At 37.0% G+C, this 27,303-nt stretch overlaps 1 protein-coding gene across 1 annotated transcript in view; it reads right to left on the bottom strand.

Moving 5' to 3' along the window:
- The window catches only part of LOC123646099 (contactin-associated protein-like 3), a 202,134-nt gene that overhangs the window by 139,110 nt on the left and 35,721 nt on the right, over nt 1-27,303 (bottom strand). The window contains exon 3 of the mRNA XM_045562762.1: nt 20,773-20,966. Within this exon, the coding sequence (XP_045418718.1) occupies nt 20,773-20,966 (194 nt within the window). The remainder of the gene's footprint in view (nt 1-20,772; nt 20,967-27,303) is intronic.

A 27,303-nucleotide genomic window follows, 5' to 3' on the forward strand; every position in this document is an offset into this window, starting at 1 on the left:
AAAAAAGACATCTTCATTTGAATGTTTATAGCAGTACAATTCATAATTGCAAAGATGTGGAAACAACTCAAGTGCCCATCAATACATGAGAGGATTAATATAATGTGGTATATGTATACGATGGAGTTCTACTCAGCAACAAAAGACAATGGTGATCTAGCACCTTTTGTATTATCCTGGGTAGAGCTAGAGCCCATTCTACTAAGTGAAGTATCCCAAGAATGGAAAAACAAACACCACATGTTCTCACCATCAAATTGGTATTAACTCATCACTGCTTAAGTGCACATATAGTAATAACATCCACTGGGTGTCAGTCTGGCAGGAGCGGGGAGTAGGGGATGGGTATATTCACACCTAATGAGTGTAGTGTGCACTGTCTGGGGAATGGACATGCTTGAAGCTCTGACTTGGGTGGGACAAAGGCAATATATGTAACCTAAAGATTTGTACCTCTGTAATATGCTGAAATAAAAACAAGAAGAAAATCTATTGTTAATGTAAATTTAGGGAACATCTTACTTTTTATTGTTTTTGGGAAGCAGGATGGAAAAAATACTGCCGTAGTAAATTTGCATTGAGTTATTGGGATATTTTGCAATAATCTTTGCAAACTTCCTTACAATAAATACAAGCCTTTCTTGTCTGAATTTATTTTTCCTTTCAGTCAGAAGTTTAGTGAATAAAGCTTTTGCTGGAGGGTAGCACAATAGCACCCTGGGGATCTCTTTCCACAGCTTAAGTAATTTTTCTCTTTCTCTCTTTTAAAAAGAATGACATTATGTCTTCAAAATGTTGAAGGCTCTGAAAGAAAGACAAGCCATTTGATTTGAATGATTAATAAGGACATTAAGGAATAGAAAATAAGAGATAGGAGTTTAAATAGAAAAAGTACTCTCATTTCAGAATGCAGATTGCATTTTATTCCTTCTGGAGTGTGTCTGCTTCACAGACACAATCCTGAGACTAAGTGCTGGTGTTTCTAATGTCCATCCTTTTTTCTCATCTCATGGCTACTTCAGAACTAGTGTCTTGACACTTCAACCTTTTCCATAGCACCCACAAGGATATTTGTGAAAGGAGAAATAATGCTTTTATTGCTATAAACAGAAGATTTATACAAAGCATATTTAGAAGGGGACAAGGAGAGAAACTGGAAATACGGATGGAATAGAAGCCATCTGGTTTAAGTCCTCCTATTTCTGAGGGAGAGCTTTTCTTGTAGATATTTTTACAATGTGTCAGAGAGATGCACATGTCTCTTTAGAAGCAGAAACTTCTAACTAGATACAACATTCCATTTTATCTAAGAAGGTCAGTAAGAATATAGTATTATTAATATTTATCTTATCTACATTATTTGAAAGAATATACTAAGAAAATATTCATGGTAGAGATGATTTAATATTCTATCTATATGAAGAAAACTTAAGACAAAGTCCTCATCTTTCAGGAGTTCATAATCTGAAATGAGCAAATAATATTTTTTAATAAAATATAGTCTAATGATATATATTTTATCCAGTAGCATATATATATTAGGTTTGGCATTAATTTATGTCAAAGGAATAATTTTGGGAGAAAGGCCAGCATAGAGCCATTGTGGGACAGAATGGACAATAATTTGAGTTTCAAATAACAGCAGGGAAAGATTAGGCAAACCATTGTGGCTCGTGGTAATTCAGAAAGGCATCTTGAAATGGAACCATCTTAGAAGCCATTTACATGATAGGTGAGAAATAATTCAGTGGATAGTTCCAAGGTGGAGACCAATTGTCATACACATGGCTTTACTGTTGGCTGAAGGACCCACTTCAGAGGTGATGTGATGAAAAACGTTTGGCAGGGATGCCTAGACCAAAGGGGAGCAAGAGTTGGAGAAGTGTTCATGAGAGTAAAGATGCAAAACCCTACCGATTTACCTAGGAGCAGAAATTCAGAAACTCAGTCAGTAGTTGAAGTGCAAAAGGAAGCCATTCTAGAAGAAAGCCAGGGTCAGAGTAGTGGGCAGCACTGGCTGTTCCAACAGTAAAGCCAAACATTTCCATTCAGACACCCTGATGTGCTACCTGTATTCACAGCGTTCACCCAGCAAACCCTCCCAAATCATGATAGCCTTATTTTTATGCATTTTTCCCTTTCAAATGAATCCTCTGTGAGAACTCCGGAAATCTAGCAACAGAAAGGTTGATGCAGAGGTGGAGGGCAGAGCAAAGCTAACTCACTTTGAACTCCAATAATACTTCAGAGCATAATAAAATATTGAATAATACTTTATTAAACTTTACATCATCGTGCTTCCTTATTATAGATTATTTATGAAAGAGGCCTTAACTCATTCTTCAATCTTCTTTTGGATTACTTCATCGTAGTTTACGGCAGCACCCACGTTGTGAGTGTGTGTGTGAGTGTGTGTGTGTACTCATGAGATCTTGGTGTGAGAAATAGATCTACCGTATGAATTTAAAAGGGGGGGTAGATAAGAATTGAATAGTTTGAACTGCGACTGCTTCTGTAGTAAACTGGTGCTGCTCTCCCTTTATTTTGCTGCAGAAATATTTAATTTTAAACCTGAAATAAAATCAAAGTATATTGATTAGCTCGAATCATATGAAACTGCTATTTTGGGGGGTCAAAATACCTAGATATTGGCAATTTAACATGCTTCAGCCAATAGTACATGGATGGATTCCATCTCCACCTTTCATTTTGTAATAAAAGGAAAGGAAGCTCACAGGTGTTGAATACCTCATACTTGGTCAGGTGTCTTGTTAGGGGCCATTTTAGGGACAGCATTCAGTTGCCCTTAGCCAGGTGCTGTCTGTACCACATCATGTAATGGTCAAAGATCCAGAACATGAATAAGTATCATTCATTAAACATTAAACAAATGAATACAGGGTCTTTATTTTTAAAACACCACTAAAAAAATAAATATTGGCTTGATGGCTCATATTTACTTCCATGGGGTTTATAACCATTAATAAATGTTACAAAGTTAGAATGACATTTAACCTAAATGAGATACATATTATGGATTTCTCTTTTAAAAAAATCAAATAAATTTCTTCTGCACTATTCCAAATGGACTCCCCAGTGGGATCTTCCTCCTGACACCCAGGCTGCTCTACCTCATTTGAAAACCCATGAAAGTCTCGTTCTTTCTGGTACTGACGTCCACAAGCCCCACTCGCTGCCCCTCGCTCTGACACCAAGATGAGGACTTTTTGTTCATTTTCAGGTTTTCTATCCGTACACTGAGCTTTATCAATTAGCTTTCACTCTGAAGGAATTTCAATGGATAAAAGGAATTACATTAGCATCACTATTTATTATTTTAAAATTCTTTCAATTGTTTTGCATTTAATTGAAAAAAACATACAGTTCATATTGTTTAAATTATATATACATTCATTTTCTATTTTTTTTTATCTCTATTCCTTTTACCCAGAGGGAAAAAATGGTATAATGATTTTCCTTGTGTATTCTTCCAGAAATATTTTACATGCACATTTATACATAAGTTCATTTTAGGAATTTCAGATGGGAGAACATCTTATCCTATTCCTTGACTTTTGAAAAATATCTTGAAGTCTATTATCAATAAATTATGTTAACCTCATTCTTTCTCAAAGCTGCAAGTTATTCCAGAGTATAAATGTATCAATTTATTTGTCATTCACCTACTGATAGAGAACTGTACCAATATATTATTTTGCTATGATAAAATGCTAGTTAATCTCTATGAAGATTTACATATGAATATACAGTATAACTGTGAGATAAATTCCTAGAAGTACAGTGCGACTTAATGTAGATTGTACACTGACAGGAACTGAAAGCACCCCTCTTTTTACATTACTTCCTTTCAGTATGTTGTAAGTTGATAACTTTTATTTATTGTATAGATATTGTGAAATAGCTCGCCAAAAAATGATATCAATATATGCACCCACCAACATCTTAAGGCACTGTTTCCTGAGACCGAATCATTTTAGCTCTCCTTTTTCAACTCATGTACAGAGATGTAACAGACCTACCTATCTATAACACCCCTAGCTGTGGTGAGGGGTTGTGGCACACATTCTTCAGCCAGGCTGCTTGAGTTCAAATCCTTGTGCCACCACTAACTAGCTCCATGCTTGAGGTAAATAAACACAGTCTGCATTTTTGGTTTTTCTTGTTTTTATCTGGGCAGAATACTAGTACCTCTGTCATAGAGTTTTGTGAGGATTTAAATATGTCAAAGCCCAAAGAATAGTGTCTAGTGCACACTAAGCACTTAGGATGTGTAAACGCTTCATACCTAAATTTTTTCTTTAAATTGATTATTTTTAACCTGAGCCCTATGCTAAGCAATAATATTCATGATATCATAGGTCTGTATACTATTTATACTTTTTGAGACTTTAAATTTAATACATAACTACAAACTGAAAGAAAGTTTGTACTACATTAGAGTTTAAATTACTATCCTAATCAACCCAGCATCAGCAAATGTTTTATTAATAGTATGTTCCAATCTAATAGTTTGCTATTTTAATTTGCATTTCTTCAACTTGTAAGCAAGGTTGAATATCATTTTATAAATTTATGAGTGTTTACTGCCCATTAATCCTTTTCATTTTTACATTTTTTCATTTTTATCCATTGATGTATAAGAGCACTTTACAGATACAGAAATTAATGGTGTCATATATATGAAAATATTATTTCCCGTTCATGAATTGATATGGTATTTTTTGAATAATCTAATTTATTAGTCTTTTCACTGTGGTCTGGGTTTTGCATCTTACTTGGATATACATGCCCACTCCAATACTATATACGCATTTATCTTTTTTGATAACAGCCATTCTAACAGGTATGAGGTGACATTTCATTGTGTTCTTAACTTGCATTTTCCTGATAACCAGTGAGGTTGACAATGATCAGTGAGGTTTTATTCATATATCTGTTGGTCATTTATGTCTTCTGAACTGTCTGTTCAGGTCCTTTGGCTGTTCTTTTGATGTTATTCAGTTATTTGAGTTCCTTATACATTTTGGATATTAACTCTTTATTAGATATTTGGTATGTAAATATTTTCTCCCATTCCATAGGTTGCCACCTCACTCTGTTGATTGTTTGCTTTGCTGTGCAGAAACTTTTTAGTTTGATTTAATTCCATCTGTCTATTTTTTCTTCTGTTGCCTGTACTTTTGGGGTCATAGCCAAAAAATCATTGCTCAGACTAATTTCATGGAGCTTTTCCCTTACATTTCTCTTCTAGTAGTTTCACAGTTTCAGGTCTTACTTTGAAGTCTTAAATCAATTTTGAGTACATGGTGTAAGATAAGAGTCTAATTTCATTATTCTGTGCATGTATATCCAATTTTCCCAACATCATTTACTGAAGAGATCAAATTTTCTTTATTATTTATTCTTGGCACCTTTGTCAAAAGCAAATTGATAATGAATGTGTGGATTTACTTTGAAGCTCCCCATTCTGTTCCATTGCTCCATGTGTCTTTTTCTATGTCAGTGCCATGCTGTTTTGGTTACTATAGCTTTATAGTATATTTTGAAGTTAGTGTGATGCTTCCAGCTTTGTTTTCTACTCAAGATTGCTTTGGATATTTGGGGTCTGTTGTGGTTACATACAAATTTTAAGATTATTTTTCCTGTTTCTGTGAAAATGTAATTGGAATTTTGATAGGTATTACATTGAATCTGTTGATCACTTTGAGTAGTATAGACATTTTAACAATATTAGGTCTTCTAATCCATGACAATACAATATCATTTCATTTACTTGTGTCATCTTCAACTTCTTTCTTCAATGTTTTATAGTTTTCAGTGTACAGGTCTTTCACCTCCTTAGTTAAATTTGTTTCTAAATATTTTATTTTTTTTGTAGCTCTTATAAATTGGATTGTTTTCTATTGGATTTCTTTAATGCATACACTAATATACATTACTACTGTATAGAAACACAAGTGATTTTTCTTATTGATTTTGTACCCTCAACTTTACTGAATTTATTTATTAGTTTTTTGGTTTGTTTGTTTATTTGTTTTGTTTTGAGATAGAGTCTTGCTCTGTCGCCCTGGCTAAAGTGCCATGGCAACAGCCTAGCTCACAGCAACCTCAAATTCCTAGGCTCAAGCAATCCTACTGCCTCAGCCTCCCAAGTAGCTGGGACTTCAGGCAAGAACCACCATACCCAGCTAATTTTGTCTATTCTTAGTAGAGACTGGGTCTCGCTCTTTCTCAGGCTGGTCTGGGCTCCTGACCTCAAGCAATCCTTGCTCCTTGGCCTCCCAGAGTACTAGGATTAAAGGTGTGAGCCAGCATGTCCAGCCAAATGATCTTTTTGATGTGCCATTAAATTTGGTTTGCTAATATTTTATAGATTATTTTTGCATGTTCATAAAGAATACTGGTCTGTAATTTTCTTTTTTTTTTGAAGTGTACTTGTTTGGGTTTGGTATCAGGACAATGCTGGCCTTGTAAAATGAGTTTGGAAGTATTCCCTCCTTTTCAAATATTTTAAAGTGTTTGAGAAGTATTAGTATTAGTTATTTTTAAAAATTTTGATACATAATAACTGTACCTATTTAGAATTTGGCAGTGAAGCCATCAGATCCTGGGCTTTTATTTGATGGGAGACATTTTATCACTGATTTAGTCTTCTTACCCAGTAATGGTCTGTTCAGATTTTCTATTTTGTCATGGTTCATTCTTGGTAAGTTGTATGTGTCCAGAAATTTATCCACTTCTAGGTTGTCCAATTTGTTAGTGTATAATTGTTTATAACAATCTGTTATGATCCTTTGTATTCTTGTGGTATTGGTTGTAATGTCACTTCTTTAAGTTTTGATTTTACTTATATGGGTCTTCTCTCTTTTTTCTTTGCCTAGCTAAAGTTTATTTCTCTGTGTGTGTTTATCTTTAAAAATAAAAAAACCCTTTAGTTTTGTTGATCCTTTTTAATGTTTTTCTAGTCTCAATTTCATTTATTTCTTCCCTGATCTTTATTATAGTATTTCTACCTTCTACTGACTTTGGACTTAGTTTGTTCTTATTTTTCTATTTTCTTGAAATGTAATGTTTGGCTGGTTTTTGAGATCATTCTTCTTTTTGATGTAGGTGTTGATTGGTATAAACTTCCCTTTTAAAACTGCTTTTGTTGCATCCCATATGTTTTAGCATGTTATATGCCCATTTTTGTTTGTCTAAAGTGGTTTTAAAATTTCCCTTTAAATTTCTTCTTTTATACCTTGTTTGTTCAGTAGCATGTTGTTTAATTTCCATGTATCTGTGAATTTTCTGAAACTCCTCTAGTTACTAATTTGCAGTTTCATATTATTGTGGTCAGAAAAGATATTTGATATAGTTTCAATATTCTTAAATTTGTTGACTTGTTTCATGGCCTAACATATAATCTATCCTGGAGATGTTCTCTCTGTGCTTTAGAATAATGTGTATTCTGCAGCTATTGGGTGGAATTTTCAGTATATGTCTGTTAGGTCCATTTGATCTAAGTGTAGGTTATGTCTGATGTTTTGGTATTGATTTTCTACCTAGATGATGTGTCCATTGCTGAAAGTGAGGTATTGAAGCCTTATACTATTATTTTATTTTATAACAGTCTAATTCTCCCTTCAGATCTATTACTATTTGCTTTATATACTCAGGTGCTCCAATGTTGGGTGCATATATAAATAATTGTTGTATCCTCTTGGTGAGTTGACCCTTTATCATTATATAATGACCTTCTTTGTCTCTTTTGACAGTTTTTTATTTAAATTCTATTTTATCTGATGTAAGTTTAGTTACACTTGCACGTTTTTGGTTTCCATTTGCATGGAATATTTTTTTTTAAATCCCTTCACTTTCAATCTCTATATGCCCTTAAAGTGAAGTGAGTCTCATGTAAGCAGCATATATTAATAGTTGGGTCTTGTTTTATTTAATCCATTAAGTCACTGTATATTTTTTGATTGGATAAATTAATTTGCTTACATTCAAGGTAATTATCAATAGGTAAGGACTTATCACAGCCATTTTATTCATTCTTTTATGGCTATTTTATAGATCCTTTGCTTCTTTCTTCTCCCTTGCTGCCTTCCTTTGCAATTAGGTGATCTTCTTCAGTGGTATGCTTTGATTCCTTACTTTCTATCTTTTGTATATCTACTACAGGTTTTTGCTTTGTGGTTATCATGAGACTTACATAAGATATCGTATTGTTACAATAGGCTTTTCAAAGCTGAAAAGAACTTAACTTAGATCATATAGAAAGATTCAAAATTTTTTATCCCCCATTTTATGTTTTTTGTGCTTTTATATTAATAAATTATTGTAGTTATTTTTATTTTTAATAGTATTATTTCTAATCTTCATTATAAAAGTATAAGTAATTTACACACCATCATTTCAGTTTTAGATTATTCTGAATTTGACTGTGTACTTAATTTTACCAGTTAGTTTTATACTTTCTTAAGTTTTTGTGTTCCTAATTAGCTTTTCTTTCAACTTGAAGAACTCCCTTTAGCATTTCTTGTAAGACAGTTCTGATGGTAATGAATTCACTCAGCTCTTTATTTATTTTTTTATATTTTGGGTCTAGAAAAGTCTTTTTCACTCTTCTTTCTTAAGGACAGCTTTACTGAATAAGGTATTCTTGATTGGCAGCTTTTTTCCTTTGGCAATTTGAATGTATCATCCCACTCTACCCTAGCCTACAAAATTTCTTCTGAAATGTCTGCTGCTAGCCTTATTGGAACTCCCTTATATGTGATATGCTTCTTTTGTCTTGCTGCTTTCAGGGTATTTTCTTTGTCTTTGATTTTTGCCAGTTTGACTGTAGTATGTCTTCATGTAATCCTACTTGGATCAAATCTGAATAAACACCTTGACTTTCCTGTACCTGGATATTTATATTTTTCTCAAAATTTGGAGAATTGTCTGCTATTATTTGTTTATATAAGTTTGCTGGCCCTTTGTCTTGCTTCTCTTCTCCATCAATGCCTATAATTTGAAAATTTGCTCTTTAGATGCTTTCCTATAAGTCCCATATGCTTTCTTCATTTCTTTTCATTCATTCTTTTTTCTTCTCTGATTGTATATTTTCATATAACTTGTCTTCAAGTTCACAGATTCTTTCTTCTGCTTGATCAATTCTGCTGTTGGCACTGTCTACTGCATTTCATTTCATTAATTTATTTTTCAGTTCTAGAATTTGAGATATATATATATATATATTTATGTATAAATTCTCAATTTCTATGTTAGATTTCTCATTTTGATCACTTATCATTTTCCTAATTAATTTTGAATTATTTCTCTGTATTTTTCTTAAGTTTGCTGAGCTTCCTTAAACAATTATTTTTGCATTCTTTGCCAAGAAGTACATAAATTTTCATTTCTTTAGGGTTTATTACTGGTGCTTTATTTTGTTCCTTTGTAGTATCACATTTCCTTGATTTTTCTTGATTCTTGTGCTGGTATCTGTGTATTTGATGATGTAGGTACTTATTCTAGTCTTTACAGGCTGACTTTGTTTGGGAAAGTCCTTACCCAGTCAGCCTGTCCAAAGATTCTGGGTAGTCCATCTGGCATGCAACAAGAATGGGCTTGTTGTTGGAGTCCTTCAGCAGGCTGCCTTGGTGCCTGAGTCAGCAAGTGGCATATTTGGTGCCTGCATCCATGGTACTGAGCCTAGAGCCTCCTTTCACCGGGGTGGACAAATTGATTGAGTCCACAGGAGTGGCCCTCAATGTTGGGTCCATGAGGGTTGGCCTGGAGTCCTTATTTGCTTAACCAGCTTGAAAATTGTTCCACAGGGGCTTATCCAGTGCTGAGTTAGGCCTGAAACCTGAGTTTTCAAGGGCTGGCCTGGTGCTGCGATGGGCCTGGCATCTGCATCAACTAGAATGGGCCTGGAGCCTGAGTCCATGGGCGCTGGCCTGGAGCTGGGGTGGGCCTGAAGTATAAGTACACAGAGGCTTGCCTAGAGCCTGGGTCTGCAGAGATGGCCCTGCAGCTTCAGTCCATAGGGGCTGGCATAGCACTGGGTTCTACTAGGGTTTGCCTGGACCCTGTATCTGCTGGAACAGGTGACCTGAACTCTGGGTTCACTAGAGTCTAGGTCCACTGGAACCAACCTGGATCCCGGGGCCAGCTTGGTTCTTGGGCAAGCACAGAGACTGGGATCTTGGGGGCCAGTCTGGAGACTAGAATCATGGGTGCTAGCCTGGGACCTGGAGTCCTAGGGGCTGGCCCAGCATGGGTCTGCTAGACAATGGAACTGCAGGGGCTGGGCCAAGGAGGTGGGGCTTCAGGGATTGAGCTAGCACTGGGCTGCCTGGAGCCTTTTTCTTCAAGTGTTGGCCCACTGCCTAAGGCCAGGGTATCAACCTGGCTCTGAACTGGTCTGGAACCTGAAATGGGTCTAAAGCCTGGGGCCACACAGACTGATCTGGTACTTGGTGGGCCTGGAAGCTGTATTTGCAAGTGCAAGCCTAGAGGCTCAGCCCATGGGTGCCAGCCTGATGACTAGAGCTGTGGGGGCTGGCCTGGCAGTTGGGCGGGCCTAAAGCCTGGGGGCATTCTGGAGCCTGGGGCTTCGAAATAGAGGCTGTCACCAGAGTGAGTCTGGAGGCTCCGTCTGCAGATAGCAGCCTGGAGTCTGGGGCTGTGGGGGCAAGCCAAGCACTGGGTTTTACTGGGGTGGGCCTGGTGTGGGAGTCTGAAGCAAACTACTTCCCGCTCCTTCCCCCACATGGAGGGTACCTCTTTCCACACTGTGCTGCCTGGGGGTGGGGGAAGAGTGACACAGGTAATGTAAAACTGTCCTTTCTGCCTTCTTAAGGCATCTTTTCTTATTTCTGTGCTATTCTCAGATGCTATAAGATTTTTATCTAGTTTTCTTAGCTCTTGCGAAGGTGTTTTTATGTGTGGATAGTGGTTCAAATTGATGTTTCTGCAGGAGAAATTCCTGTTCCACCATCTTGTTGATGTCTGGCCCCTTGCCTTGTTTATTCTTGTGTGAACATTTTTAAAGCAAAATTTAGAATTATCTCATGTTATTGTGAGTTAAATTAGGGAGGACTAACATCTTTACTGAGTCTTACTATCGAAGAATGGGAGTTTATGCAAATCTCCTCATATGTCTCATAGAGATATTTTAACCTTTTCTTTTTTACATAGATCTTGTACATCTCCCTTTTTGGTATTTCATTTTTGTGAATTTTTTTCAATTTTGTTCTATTATAAATGAAGTCTTGTTTCTTTTAATTTTTAACTAATAACTTATAACAAGGGAGGCATTACTGATTTATTTCAGGTGATTTTCTTGTGTTTGCAAGAAGCAAATGATAACTTTGACTTCCTTTCTAATTTTTACACCTCCTGTTTTCATTCTCTTCTCTAACTGGAGCACACTCTATATCACAGGAAAATAAAGATAGACACTGGAGAAGAAGGGCCTGAAATATTACTTTTGCAGGGTTGCAGAAAATGAAGAAATTTTACAGCCACAAAATAAGGGAAACTCAAATTCCCAGCATCTCTGAGACCAAATTACTAAAAAAAAAAAAAAAAAAAGTCATCAGTAGAATTTGAGAACGTTATAGCAACATGAAGAGGGAAGGTAGGAAAGAGGTTATGAAGTATTGTATTAATAACATAATGTGAGATGCAAGTATTAAAACATTTTTTCACCTCTGAATAGTGATTTTGGTCAGGCTTCTCTCCTTACACGTGTGTATACTCCTGAGAGGGAGCCAAACCAAATTTTCTATTTGCTTTGATATTTTCCCTACAAGTTATTTTTATTTTGCCTTCTACAGACTAATCAATTTGAAGAAGTTTAGGCAATATGAGCCATTTTTACAAGCATAATTATAAATGTATATATTTAAGTTTTATAGTATTCAGTCCATATCTTCATATTACATCCTATAAATCTATATAGATAAAATCTGCAGAGTTTATAAACATTGATACAGTATGCTATATGAGCAAAATTATATAAAAGGATAATAGACCATACTGCTTGATAGAAGAAGTTTTCAATGGCATAACAGGACTGAAACAGAGATAAGAGAGAAAAATAACAACAAAGCTCTTACAGGAACTTATTAAATGCACAGAATTAAGCTCATTAAATGGATTATCTCATTTATCCTCCCAAAAATTATGCTTACATTATAAATGAGGAAGCTAGAACTTTGAGAAGTTAAATTGTCTAAGTTCACATAGTTTATAACTGGTTCTTATTTTCAAAGCCAGCTCTGTATGACTTTAAAGCCCCAGCCCAGGCTCCAATTGAGGCCTAAAGAGTGCATTTCCATTTAGAGGATATTTAAGAATCAAATAAGAACAAAGAAAGAAACAAGAACAGAATCCACAAACAAGAATTGTTTTAAAATAAAATTGATTTTAAAAATCCTACAGTTAATGGCAAGCTGATCAAATATTATCTAAAATAGAATACTCAGTAAAGATAAAAGAACAAAAACATAATTACAATGAAAGAGTAAAAAAAAAATCTCAGAAATTTTCTACAGAGCCATATAAAGACATCCTATCTAAAAAGGAAAACCAACATCCAGTGAATATGTACATTAGAAACTAGCATATGTCATTATTTGAGTAAAACTGGCAATAATTATATAGAGGGCTATACTTTTTATTGACATAATTTATCACTAACTATATAGCCAAAGTTTCAGTGTAGGAAAAACCCCTGCTCATCTGTATCTTGGATAGAACTAAACCGATGATACTACTTGGAAGAAAACTGCTTAGACCAGCAAATTTGTCTGATTGTCTATGTGGCTGAGCTAAAAGTGAGGGCTATTACCTTCTAAGACATCTGCACAATTCTGGGGTAGTTGTTTCCAGAAGGTTAAGGGACTCACAGTCATTCAGGACCCCAGAGAGAAATGCGAGGATTTGGCTGGTAAGACGGACTATCACTGAGGTCTCCACTGGGGCTGTGGCAGAGGTTCTCTTAAAAGGCAGAGCAGTTTAAAGAAATTACTGAGGAGCTTCACTGCCACTGTGACAAACAGTTCTAAACTGCTATATTGATTTTAAATTTGACAAAAGGACAGAATCCCTGACAAAACAGAATCATGTATTGTGGAATAAGTCAGTTAGGCTCTGGATTAGCCCGAGTCTCGATGTCATCACAAGCGCTTTCACAGGTTCAGGTCACCAGAACGAGTGCCCAAAGTGGGGGAAAGAGCTGGAAGATCTTCCTCGTTAAGGCTGAGTTATCGCCTTTTACTTCCATCTTTAATCATTTCATAACACTCACCCACAGTTCCTATTTTGATTTTCTGTAAAATTCCCAGGCAATTATTCACGTAACCTAACATAAGTGTATGCTAGAATCTTTTCTGCTGTCTCTCAGGGTCATGTGTTTGCCCACAGAGCTTATGGAATCAATAGCTCACTCACGGCAATGATGGTTTAAATCCTTCTCGACGGGTGGTACCTCTGTGTTCCCAGGGGTATCTTGCTGCAGAGGGCTCCTCCCTCGCACTAACTACACTTGGCTCAATAACATTAGGCCGAAATGATTAACCTTAGGAGTTTTCAGAGGGTTTTATCTTTTAAAACTCAGACCCAATTGAAACTGCACAGAAAAAAGTAAAATAATCTTTGTGTAAATCATGCACTGCTAAATATAGCCCAATGACTAAATTACTCATGGGATACTTTTTTAAAAGATATTTTTTTGTGGTAAAATATATATCACAAAATATTTATCATTTTAATCATTTTTAAGCATACTCTTTGGTGGCATTAAGTACATTCACATTTTTGTGCAGTCATCACCACCATCCATCTCCAGGTCTCTTTTCATCCTGCAACTGCAGCTTATAGGCTGTCTTTTATAATAAATAACTTGCAAAGTTGGGGACACATCATGCTGCCCTTCAGTTTGCAAAGAAGAAGGCCCAGGAGTGCTGGAAAGACCAGTTTGTAGAGGTGTCACTTATGGCGCTCCCGGCTTGTACAGATCAACCTCAAAGGAATTTCTAACGCGTGGACTGCCCCTCTGCTCAACTCTAAATCCAACTTTAGAAGCGTTTCCCATTCAATTGCCACCGCATTCCAGCAGGATTTTGTTGTTGTTGTTGTTATTTCTGCATTTTGCTTTGCAGATGGATTTTTTATATATATATACATATACACACATATTATATATAAATACACGTATATATTACATTTTTCTTTGTAGGTGAATCATATATAGGTGTGTATATATTTGTGTATGTATATGTATATATGTATGTATGTATATATATGTGAGTATATGTATTTATGTGTGTGTATATATACAACTAAAACTGAGAATGCTTCATAAGGACAAATGCATCATAAGTCTCTCATTCCTTTGCTATTATAGAAATGGATTTAGGAAAGAAGGTGAAAAAAGAGCCCTTTCACCTTCGGGAGACTCTGTTTTTTCATCTTCTTATAAATTGTAACCCTTGGAAAATATTGTGCAAAGATTAAGTGTGGAAGTATTGGAAAGCACCGAGCATGAATGTGGTGTACAGAGAGCTCTTCACAAATGGTACACGGTATTAGCTTCAAGGTTGGCCACATGCTTCTTTTTTCCCCTTGCTTGCTAGTCAGGAAAAGCGCATTTGCTTCAAGAGAAGAGAATGTCCTCCTACCTTCTGGAGTGTTCTGTGTATGCACTGGATCTGCTAGCGTGTAGTTTGCCTTACAAGGACAATTTGCTTGACTTGACGTTGGATGAAGGGAAGCTGCAAGTGCAGATGTGGAGACACAGAAGGAAACAAGCAGTGTTTTGAACAACCCAATACCCATGACACGGCCAGAGGCAGAATGAAGGCTGGTGAACACTGGTATTCTCTAGTCACTCTGAGTCCAGCAGGGACAGCTGTCTGGGCTGACACTGTGCCTGCCGTGAGAGAGCAGGACTGGATATGTCCTTCAGACCTGCTCTTCCTCTGGCCCACTGTGTCGAAGCCCATCACTGGCACACGGCTTGGTGGCTACACAGCCACACCATCAGCCTCTCTTCTCCCTGAGAGCAACTGACTGTGTGCGTGGCATGCGACACACACTCATTCGAATTACTGCAGAATGACCACCAGTAGTGAGTAGGGGCATTTCTGTCTCTACCCAGTGCTAAGTGGCGAGTCTGCCAACCATTCTGCTCTCTCACAGCAGGTGCAGAGTCGGCCCAGACGGCTGCTGCCTCTGGGCTCAGTGGACGTCAGCTGATCCCACCTTCCCTCTGCAGCTTCCGTGAGCTCCCCTCACATCTGCTCCAATCAGGCCCAGAAACCAAAGAACAAAATTAGAGGAAAATGCACTCAGGCCATGAAGATCTACTATACTTTGTCTACCTTGCCCAAAGTAACACATTACAGTTAGTAGATTTTTTCATCTTTCCCAGTATGGATGGTTATACATTTTGGATCTCAAACTCTAAACTTGGAAAGATATTTACTGAAGGGTTAATATTTGAAATATATAGCAGAGGAAAAGAAAACTTTCTTCTTATGCTAGAACCACTTTTAAAAACCTTAATGTGACTTAAACAAAGAAATATTTCCATATAATAATATCTTTTACCATAAGATGACATATTATTTATGGATTTTATGTATACCCACAAGAAGAATGATGATAAAAACAACTGGCATTCAGAAATATTTAAGCCGGATTTCAATATAGATTAAAGGCAATTCTTGTGCAATAAATACTTATAAAAAGATAAAGACTGGTACTATAAGTATTGAATTATAGCAAAATGTATGCTCTTTGCCAGAAAGTTTTAAAATGGTAAACAAACCAATTCCCACAGTATTATTCAGAAAACAATTTTGGTCTTTACATAAAATCATTCTAGTGGGGAGAGACACACAGAAAACGAACAAAATTCCATACATGGTAATAGGAAATAATGAGGCCCAGGAGGAAATTCAAAACACAAAAAGAGACGGGGCTGAGGGTGGTTGGGGTAGGCAGGGGACGTGGGAGAGGTGTGTGTGTGTGTGTGTGTGTGTGTGTGCTCATGTGCACGCACACGTACGTGCTTTGGGGTGTTGTCTGGAACAATTCCACGAGGAAGAGATAATTTATCTGAGAAGAGAGTTGAGGAGGTTATGTATGCTATCTAAATTATCTAGGGGAAAATCTCAGAGAGACTGAACAGCTAGAACATAAGACAGACTTCACTTGACATTTTAAAAGAGCAGTGGAAGGGCAACTTAGCACAAAATACCGTGAAGCCAGAGATAAGCAGAGAATACAGTCAATGTTGTTTCTTTGTCTCTAAATAAGATAAGTTCTTCATTGGAAACAACTACATCATATGGCACATAGAATATGTGGCTATTTACAGCAAGAATTAAAGAAAATAAAATCCCACAGATTGTATAATTGGAAGCCAATTACAAAGGTGGACACAGGGGCCCAAGTGTGAAGCCATGGAAGTGGTCAGGTGAAAGTGAAGGTCAACTGGGCTGTAGGGGTAATGACGCAAGTGATGAAAAGTTGTCAGATTCTACAAATACTCTGAAGCTATATCTGCCATGATGTGCCCGAAGATTACGAGTTGACAGGATCCGCTGTGGGATCGAGTGTGGGGGTGAGGAGCGGAAGTCATTGATGACTCCGTGCACTTTGGCTTAAGTGGCTGGTAAATGCTGTGGCACTTACTGAGACACAGGTGCCCAGGGGAGATGGGTTTGGTGATGGGGAAGGTGTGTAAACAAAGAATTTGGTTTGGACGTGCTAATTTTCTAGTCTAATTGACATGGAAAAGGAAGCAAAGAGTCTGATGTTCAGAGGAGAGCTCACAACTGCGTCAGAGCTGAATAGTTATCTGAATATCTCTAATTCCAGCCTGGAGAGAATTTCATAATGAATTAAAGAGTTATATATTTTCTTACAGGTTTGGGTCTTTATTCTCTCAGAAATGAGTGAAAAGTACACATAGGGAAGATGGTTTCTCAGGGATTGCTAATCTGGAACTTTGTTCAGCACAATGTTGTCATATAACCTCTGTTCCTGATCCCAGGACATTTTTTAAGCACTGGTAAGCTGGATTTTCAAACATCTGTTCTCTCCTTCCTGATCCTAAACATTTGTTCTTGTTAGACCCTGTGGTTTCTTAGGCTATTCCTACTACTGCTACTGGGGAGGGGAAGTGTGTGGTTTCCCCAGAAAATTATCTTTTATCTGATCTCTTCTCTTATGTTGTTTATTCTTTTGACCTTGTTTGAATAATGAAAGGGGCCTTTTAAAATGACGTAGCAGATGAGGATATTTACTATTCACATCAAGTGAGTATGTGTCCTGAAATGCATTTTTTAAAATGAAAATACAATACATAGTGAAACTTGTTTTGTTATGAGGAAAAGATTCATATATTCCTGTTTAAATAACGAGGTTTGTCTCATTTGAACACAGCTTTTATTACTCTGAAGATTTCATAAGTCCGGCAATTATTTTTAGTTCTCTTGGGTGTTTCCCAACACAAACCAGTCCAGCCCTTGAAGCAGTCAATGTGAAGCATATAGTTAGTAAGAATGTGGATTCAGATATTAATCTATTCAGATAATCAAATGTTAGAGATTGATATGACAGCTACACAATCCCTTATCTAAAGCTTGGTACCGGATTTGTTTCAGATTCAGATTTTTTTTCAGATTTTAGAAGGGTCATACTGTGCATACAAATATTAGTGACTAGGCGGGTAATCACATGCATTACTCTTTCTGCAGTAAAACATATGGATATTCACATTAAGCAGGGTAAATAAAGAATGTAAATAGATCCAAAGTCAGTATATTCAGATTTTGCTGCAAAATGAATTTAGGTCTGCTTGGGTTTTTCCATTTTAATAACTTTGCTTTTGGAATTAGGAATTGCAGATAAGCAAGTGTGGATTTTTAATAATAGAAAACATTAACATGGATAATGGATAAACCCAGACAAAAAAATACAAAAGTCATTAAAAAGAGAATAAGGAGAACATCCAGGAAACATATAAGACAGAAGAATGAATTTTTAATGTGTCCTTCTTAACATAAAAGTAAAAGAAAGGCTCTTAGGAGAGGGCTGAAAATGCATTCTGTTCTCCTAGTGAAGGAAGGTTAATACCATGAACCTGAGGCAGGGATGCAGCTATAGTCGGAATTTGTGCTAAGATGATAATAAGCTTGTAAAAATATCTAATTTTCCTTAATTAAGAGTGTTAATATTTTAGGCATCAAAGGTACATCTCTTTAAGTTAACTCATTGTAACTTCATCTATTCATACCTAAAATTAATGCTTACGTAAAAGGCAGAAGCTCCAATAAGACATGTAATTATTATCAAAACAGCAATGAATGATAAGGCTGGAGAACAGCCAATATCGGCCCCTCCTCTTAACGAAATGATAAATTATAAATGTAAGACAATCAATTAGTGAATGTTATTTCTGGGGGAAAAAAAGCTTTGGTAGGAAAAATACTAGACAGAAGGGACATATCTAGTCAAAAACATGCTCATTGTAACTCAGCTCATGTTTTCCAACAGTGTATTACTAGACTCTACCATACTTATTTCCTTATTTACTGAAAGAAAGAAACAAAGACAGAATGGAGAAAAGGCCCTTAATATACTTATGTAGCAGTTCAACAAACTCAAATATCTGCATAGATATTGTATAATCCCAACTGGAGATCCTCCCTCTGTGCCATTTTACAATTTTCATCCAATTCTTCATGTTCATTCCACTGCAGTCTGAACAGTGATCTCACATCTCACTGGTTTCTGTATATCTCATTCACTATCCATGCTTTGGTTCACATTATTTCTGCTTTCTGGAATGTCCCCCTCAATTATTTTACAACAATGGACATCATGATGCTTCCTCCAAGGCCTGTCCAAGCTCCACTTCATTCTCAAGTCTCCTTTGGTCTCATCATTGAATACTCATGACAGTCATCTCTGCTTTGTTTTGTGGGTTCTGTCTCTTTAGTAGCATTACCATTTTGTTCACCATGCAAAATTCTGTACAGTTAATCATAGAGTAGGAAACAAATCCATTAAATGGTGACTATTCGCCAGTCACAGTGACAGAGGATGAAGGATATGCAAAGATAACGCCCTACTCTCAAAACCTTTCAACTTAACCTTGTGGAAGGGACAGTTCTGAACCCTCACAGCATCAAGTAACAAAGTAACATTTCCTGGATGTCCTAGTTCTATAAGGCACAGTTAAGCTTTAGAGATTGTATTAGCTTTCCAGAGCTGCCGTAACAAAGTGCCACAAACTAGGTAGCTAAAGTTCTGGAGGCCAGAAGTCCAAAATCAAGGTGTCCCCAGGGCCATTCTGCTGCTGAAGGCACCAAGGAAGGGGCTGTTCCATGCCGTCTTCCGGCTTCTGGTATCTCGGCTATTCCTTGGCTTGTAGATGCATTGTCCAATGGCCCCCTTCACAGGGCATTCTCCCTGTGTGTCCTCCCATCATTTTCCCTCTGCATGCATCTGTCTCTGGGTCCAAATGTCCCTTTTTATGAGGACTCCAGGCATATTAGATTAGGGCCAACCTTACTGACCTCATTGTAACTTGATTACTTCTGAAAATAACTTATTTCCAAATAAGGTCACATTCTAAGGTACTGGGGGTTAGGACTCCAACATCTCTTTTTTAGGAAACTACAATTCAACCCATAACAGTGATGAAGCATGAAAGACACAGAGACATTTAGAGGAAGCTCACACTGACAGAGAGTGAACCACTCAATCCAGCAAAGCTCAGTGAGCTCCTACAGGTGATCAGACTGTGGGAGTCGACACTTGTTATTTTTACTGTTTGGAATTAATCAGAATCTTATTCTTTACTCTAATTTCCCGTAGGCACATAACCTTTTAAAGTAAGCCAGAAAAGGCAGATGGCACTGCCTTGGCTGTGGCTTTCCTCTGAACTGCTTAACTGTGTGACACAAACCCTCAGGGTCCCTCCATCGTGTATGCACTCTTGGGGCGGAGGAAACAGGGTCACCATACAAACACTGCGCAGGATTTGTTAGATTCCACTTTTACAGAATGTCTTTAATAGGGAAACTCTTCGCAACGAAACATTATTAATCAATGCAGAGCACGATTCGAAGCAGATATGTGTTACTTCCAAACATTATGTAATAGCTATATTTTTAATAAGTACATTTACAGTATTCACAAGTGTTAAACAAAACGTGATTCCCCGCACAGAGGCATTGATATGTCACCAGAAATAGAAATGATGTCACTGCCATAAGGCTATTTAAAGATCCCAGAGACTCGCACAGAGATCCATAGCCTATGAATTACTAAATGTGGCTTCATAAAAAAGGCGACATCATTCTTCAAGCTCGAAGCCTGTCCTCCTGCACTTGTCATGCATAGAGAAATTGCTCATTTATTAAAATTTAAAATTTCAGTGTCTTTCAGAAATATCAGATTAAATTAGGTACAGTAAGAGAATGAATTTAATCTGCTAATGTAAAATAATGGAGAGGCAATGCTAAATTATTTTATGAAGCAAATCCAGAGAAAATAAATTATATGTGACTTGTATTATTCTTAAACTTCCACCCTACTTAGGAGTATAATAACAGGATTGTCTTTCAATGTTTTCAGTAAAATAGGTATCTTACTTTAACTCAGAAAATTCTTTCAAAGTAATTCTTAAGATTCTATTTCTTTAATAGATTTGCAGTCACACGTAGCAATTATTATTATTAGAAGACATACCCAGATGCTTTCTTCTTGTCGATACTGCTTCCAGTTCCTCCCGCTGTCACTGAACATCAGGAGGTAGCTGGTCACCCAGTCAGAGCTCCCATATCCCCCTTGAGTGGCCACAGCAGTGACCTCCATTCTCTCTCCAAGGTCAATTTGCAGCCATTGGTATTTATTTGACACAAGTGGGGTCCAGCCACCAGCTCCTTTTTTGAAACAGAAAAAGTAGAAAAATGGTAAGGAGGAGGAAGTTATTTAACATAGCTGTTACTGGAGTAGAAAACTATAAGATCATAAATATTTATTAATTTAAGAAAATCATAGATTTACAATAGGATAAAAAAAAAGACACAGATGAATTATGTGTAAATGGACAGATCCTAAATTGTTTTCACATTTAGCTAGATGATCACCTGACATTCCGAAGTGCAGGTGTCCCACTGAGTGAAGAAAGTGTATGGTGTGACATAGGTGCCCAATCTAGTACTCTTGTCACCTTTCAGAACGAGTGTATTTAATAGGCTGCGTGCAAGATTTGCTCTTTGCCAAACACAAGAGACTAAATAGACTGAATTCCTGCAGTAAGAAGTATGGTATTAAGTACTGATAAACCAAAGTGCTTAAGATATGGTTCTTGAATTCAAAGTGCTTACAATCTCCTAGGAGAAACAGATATTTAAAAGAATAATTAAAAGTACAGAGTACTTTGTGAAGTAATCTCATTTATACATGGAATCTAAAAGAATGGAACTCATACAAGTGCAGAGTAGAATGGTGGTTACCGGGAACTGGCAGGTGGGAGGAAATATTGGTTTAAAAAAAAGTGCAGAGTAGCAAGTGGCCATGGTGAGTTACAGGAAGGGCAGGGCCGGCACACTCTGCTCTCTCTGGCAGCACTACGGGGAGACTGAGGGAGAGCCTCACACAGTGCTTGGTCTGTCTTGGATAATGAGGAGTCTGTCAAGTGTTCCAGAAGATGAATATAGAGTAGGAAATTTACTCTTTTTGTTTTGACCAAGGCCACATCTAAACCAAGAACATAGAAATGCCTGGTGATGTTTTATTGATGTTTGTTATTTTTTCAGTCTAATAAATAAAATTGGGGGACATTCCTGAACCACTATTTCTTTAATAACAATGCCTAGAGAAAGAGAGTACTCTATAAACAATTTCCAAGCTGAAGAGATTAGCACATTTTTATTTTTTCCCTAGTTCTGCCACTTACTTTAAAGCTCTGGTAGAAAGTCTGAAGTTCTAGACAGTTTATTATTATTTATTGGCTTATATTACGTCTTCTTATTAAGGATTATTTTTGGATAATTATGCTCTTACTTCCAAACTCTTTACTACAATGCCTAATGTAAACCAAATGTTCGAAAAGCTTGATATTATTCTAATACTGCTAGGAGAAGAAATGAGTAAGCGGGACATTACACTTTGCTATGACAAGTTATTATGGGAAGTGCAGAGAACGGTATTTATTAGGCACTTCTTTGAATTGATGATCCAGTAGGCAAGAGGAAAAATTGGTGACCAACACTGCACATCTGATTGCCACTAAAATTTTCCACACCTTTCTTAGGCCAGATGGCCAGGAGGTGGGCACAGCTGTTGTTCAAAGTCGGGGGTCCTGCTGTGCAGCGGGGGCATCCTCCCCCCATGCTGCATGGGTCCCTTTAGGAGGGAATATTTATTGTCGGGTGATTTGCAGAAATAACTACACGAGTCCCTGCCAGAGATAGCACATGGATTTTTTCAGCCCTCGGTGGAAACTGTTCCCATAGCTGCTTCCCTGCCCATTCTTCCCTCCAGCATTTAGGATGTGATAGATCCCACCTACCATTTCCATTCTTACTCAACAACTAATATTTATTGAGCATTTGAGAACTTTGGCTCAGGCACAGAGTCTACTGTAGATGGATTTTGTCATTTAATTCCTAAAGTGCCCTTACAAAATAAGGCCTTATGATGACTCCCTTATGTGAATGCAGAGCGGCTTTCCTAGACTGATGCAGCCAGCAAGTGGTCAACAGGGTCTGAATCCAGAATCTGTGTGATTAACTATTTTCATTATACCATTTTGGTGATATTGATGTGATGCTGTTATCTTCAAATAAATGTACAAAAGATGTAAGGGAATTTGGGTGTGAGTGGGTCCAGCTACCTGAGGAAGTAGCCCCCATGCAGGGGCGCGACCATTCTCACTCCTGGTGGGCAAGGCCTGGGTTCCGAGGGGAGGGTGTGCAATGCCGGGGGGCGGGGGGGGGTATCTTCTGGCATCTTCCTCTCGAATCTACCAGGTCTACTGTTCTCCTCTCGAATCTACCAGGTCTATGTTCTCTCCCAACCGTATGTAAAATTTAGTAAGTGGGAAATCCGTTTGGAGTTGGTCTAACAAGTAACCAGTAGTTCCTAGGTACAGCACTACTGAAACTGAATATCCCTTCTGTTATTTCTCATTATTTTACGATTGTTTCAAAAAAGAAATGGGAGAGGGTGAAAGAGCTGTTACCAGCTAACCCATCATCTTAGGCCGATGTTGTACCTTGGGAATTTTATACACATCAGCTGAAACTTCTGAGGAACTACTGTGTGTGTTGGGTTTTTTCCCTTCATCCTGGTTGGTCAGCAACAATGACACGCTCTGTAGCTTGTGTTTCGGAACCTTTCTTTGACATATTCACTCCTTGTCATCCCAGGTGAGGACAAGTGATTAACAGGGTAACACACCGAGAGAGGCACAGGGAGGAGAGATGAACCCGTGCCTGGTGTGCTGCCATTGGATCACGAGTTCTCATTAGAGGAAACCGGAGTCCCCGCTCCTTCCTGTCCCAGTAAGAGTTTTTTAGTTTGCTTTAATAGTTGTACTCCTGCTAACAAACCTGACTCAGGTCAGTTACCGGATTTTACCTGTGATGAAGAGGTAGTATTCATATGCAAATAAGACACAGTTTTCAGACATTACTGATAAAGTAATGAAACTTCCATTCTGTATCCCTATCCCAGAACATATTCATATGACTTATCAATCACTTAGGACTTTTTGTTTATAAATAATCTGGCTGAATTATGTCTCCATTTTATGCATTTTACGTCTGTATGTTGTAAGTCTGTATTTGCTTCAGGTCAGACAGTCACATTTTACTACCTGGGAGTCTGAAAAGAAAAGCCCAGACCCCTCAGCTAGAGCCTTCATTGCTTGTGATTAACAACAATAAAAATTCCCATGACCATAGTACCTGGTCCTAAGTAGCAGCCCCGTCACGGAGTATTATTGACTTTGTTTACATGGGACAGTATACAGAGGCCAGTCATCATGGACAACATCATCATCATCAGCATCATCAGCATCATCCTGTACTTTCCTTGACAGATGATGAGCACCAGGGTGGAAAGATACTCAAGGGCCCAAAATATAAGTAAACAAAGTCAACGTGCAGAGCCACCCACCATTAGAGGCTCCTGTAGATCAAGCAAATAAATAACTAAATTGAGTTTGTCACAAAGAGACATTTCCCTCTGAGATAGTTATATCAAATGTGATTTTATCCCCATATAATAGATGAGTAAATGGACACTATATGGGCCACCATATTGCCGACTTTGGTCTCTGGATAAAGTACGTATCTTTTCCTTATTCTTCCTGATAAGTACAGTTAAAAAGATATATTATATATTAAACAAACATAAGAATTAAAAAATGGAGAGATAATGACAGATCAGCTAGGAACCTGAGGACCTAAGGAAATTACAGAAATAGGAAACAGGAGCAGACTGCCCTAAATAATGGTGATAGAAATCATGACAGTGACAGGTGGAAGGTGGCCAGGTAATTAGCAAAGAGTATGAAAGAATGTAACTGGCTGATGAAATGATCTGCAACTTGATCTGGGCTCTGGTTATATAGGATTACACACTGGTAAATATTGACCAAGCTACATACTTTACCTGTGCATTTAATTGAATTTAAACTATGCCTCAATTTCAAAAACTTTAAAAATAATTTTAAAGTGACCTGAGAGAATCAGACCAGCCAAATATGTCTTGTTCTCATGTCTAATCTATATTAACATCTTTATAAATATTTTGTTTGTTTGGATACCATTTCCCTTCATGGTACTAACAACACATCTTAGATGATTTTGACTAAAGTTGCGCGTGCTGATGAAGTATAATGCTACTTGTATAAGTATATAAAGATTAATTTCATCAAAATTCACATATTTCATCAATCAAAAAGCATTTTGGCATAGATAATAATATCTTGTTTGGCCTGTAGTCAGCTAAATCATTCAACATTTGTAAGGTATTCACATTGTCATACGCTACAAATCAGAGAAAATAGCATAAAAATAGAATGCTACAGGACTTACTAGCTCTAAGAACTATTAAGAGGTACAGATAAAAAAATTTAGTAACCAATATCCTCAAGCAAAATATTTTCCATTTTATTAATGTTCTCCTTTCCAGAGCCCTTCACTGTAGACATGAATTGGCTCATCTGACATCCAGGCACATCAGGCCGGTGAGTGTAGCCTCTGGCTTGTAAACTAAGGAGAGGAATGTGTAAGAATTTTGATTTTATGAAAAACGTAGAGGAAAACATAACTATTATAACATTAACATTATATACATTTGATACATTAACATTATTATATCAGAGATTGACATTCATTTGATTTTTAAATTATTGCAAACTCTCTTCAATTTCTTTCCCCTAGATTCCTCATACAAAACAATTGAATCTCACATCCTATTCTGTCTGGAGATACTGCATTTTGCAAAGTAGTGGAAATTTCAAATAATTAAAGATCACATGCTATAAACAATGATTTAAGGGTCATTTCCCCAATGTAAGAATTTTGCTTGTGTTTAGTAATATAATTTTAAAGTATGGTGCTAAGTGTTCACCAGGATTTATGGTTTTTAAAGTGAGAAACAAATATCTTGCTATTAAAAGACCCTTACGAATATCCTGAGCCATTCATTTTCTAAAAAATTAGAAGCATTAGGCAAATATTTTCTCTGCCTCTCCAGGATAGAACCTAGACAATGTTTTAAGGAAGTGTGACCCAGTGGATAACTGTTTGGCTGGTGAAGAAATGTGGGTGGAGGGGGAAATCCAGTGTATCTCCATTTGCTTTGTATTTGCAGTAGATCACATAGGTTTCTCAATTTTCCTCTTCAGTAAAATTACTTCCCACACAGTAATGCTAATTTCCATTCAAACCTATGAGCCCGCTCTCTGGCTGGACTCTGCACATCAGAGTTCGTGGGTTTCAGTACATAAAAACTCTCCTGAGTCATTAATAAAGTATTGCTTCTGGCTGGGAAAGAGAGTTAGTGCAAGCACTATCTGGAAACAGAAAAGGAAGACAAAATACATACATGCTTTTGCCTAGTCAGTTTCAAATTGCTTCTGGCAATAATGTTAATTTCATTTGTACTCCTGAATTTCTATTTCACCCGAACAGGAGAAAATGTTGTTACTGAAATGAAATGTAGTCTCATATAAAATGCTACTGAACCAACCCAATGAATGTTCACAAGTAAAGGTATTATAACCATAAAAAGGAGAAAATTGATAGGCAAAAAGGATAATCAGATACCAGTACGAATTACTAAATGTTTTATTTTTTAAGCTTTTGTCTAAATAACTTTGGATCACATAGATTTCTTAAAGAGATAGTTAAGAATGAAAAATGGAGCACAGCTTTGTCTTTTTTTGGTATGGAATGCACCATCGTATTTTAGGAATCTTGGTTTTGTAGAAAGATTTAGCAATTTGAAATTCTAGGAAATATCAATGTAAAAAGTTAATGACAACATAGTCAGATTTAATAGTCAAACCCAAATTTCAAGAGCTTTATATTTTATATAATGGCACCAATTTTTCTACAACTGGTATGTATATATGTGTTGTATATATATGTATATGTAGTGTTATTTATATACTTTATTGAACATATTAACATCTATCAATTTTGCAAAATTATGTATGCAAAATCAATCATACAATTGTGATTAACTTTTCATCCCTTTGTGTTTCTTTGCATGATGAGGTAAGAGAACTGTTTGGATGTTAGAGTAGAATGGATTACATACATATTCAGACTTGAAATCAGGAATTTCTAGAGGAAATGTGAAGAGATTTCAACTATTATGAGGAGTAATAAAATCATATTTTTGACTGATAATGCTTTCAAGAACTTTTCATCTTTGTTGTGTTATAAATAATTACTCTCTGTTTTCAATATGCCTCTATCTCATGGAGGCATCTGACAGGAAGACTGAGGGGAATTGCGGGGGCGGAGGCCGGGGGGAGACCAGCAGTCCCGTGCAGACCCTGGGACCTGGGTGCTTCTTCTCTGGTTCTGGCCCACCCTGTGATCTCCTCACTCTCCTCCTACTTCCCTGAGCCGTCCTTCTCACAGTGCTTCAAGGACCTCCGTCCTCTTCTTATTGAAACCCCTTTTCTAAAATGTACTTTACATTACTTTATGTACATTATTTATTTATTTATTTATTTATTTATTTTTTTGA

The sequence above is a fragment of the Lemur catta genome, chromosome 10, assembly GCF_020740605.2.
Source record: "Lemur catta isolate mLemCat1 chromosome 10, mLemCat1.pri, whole genome shotgun sequence".
Classification (NCBI taxonomy): domain Eukaryota; kingdom Metazoa; phylum Chordata; class Mammalia; order Primates; family Lemuridae; genus Lemur; species Lemur catta.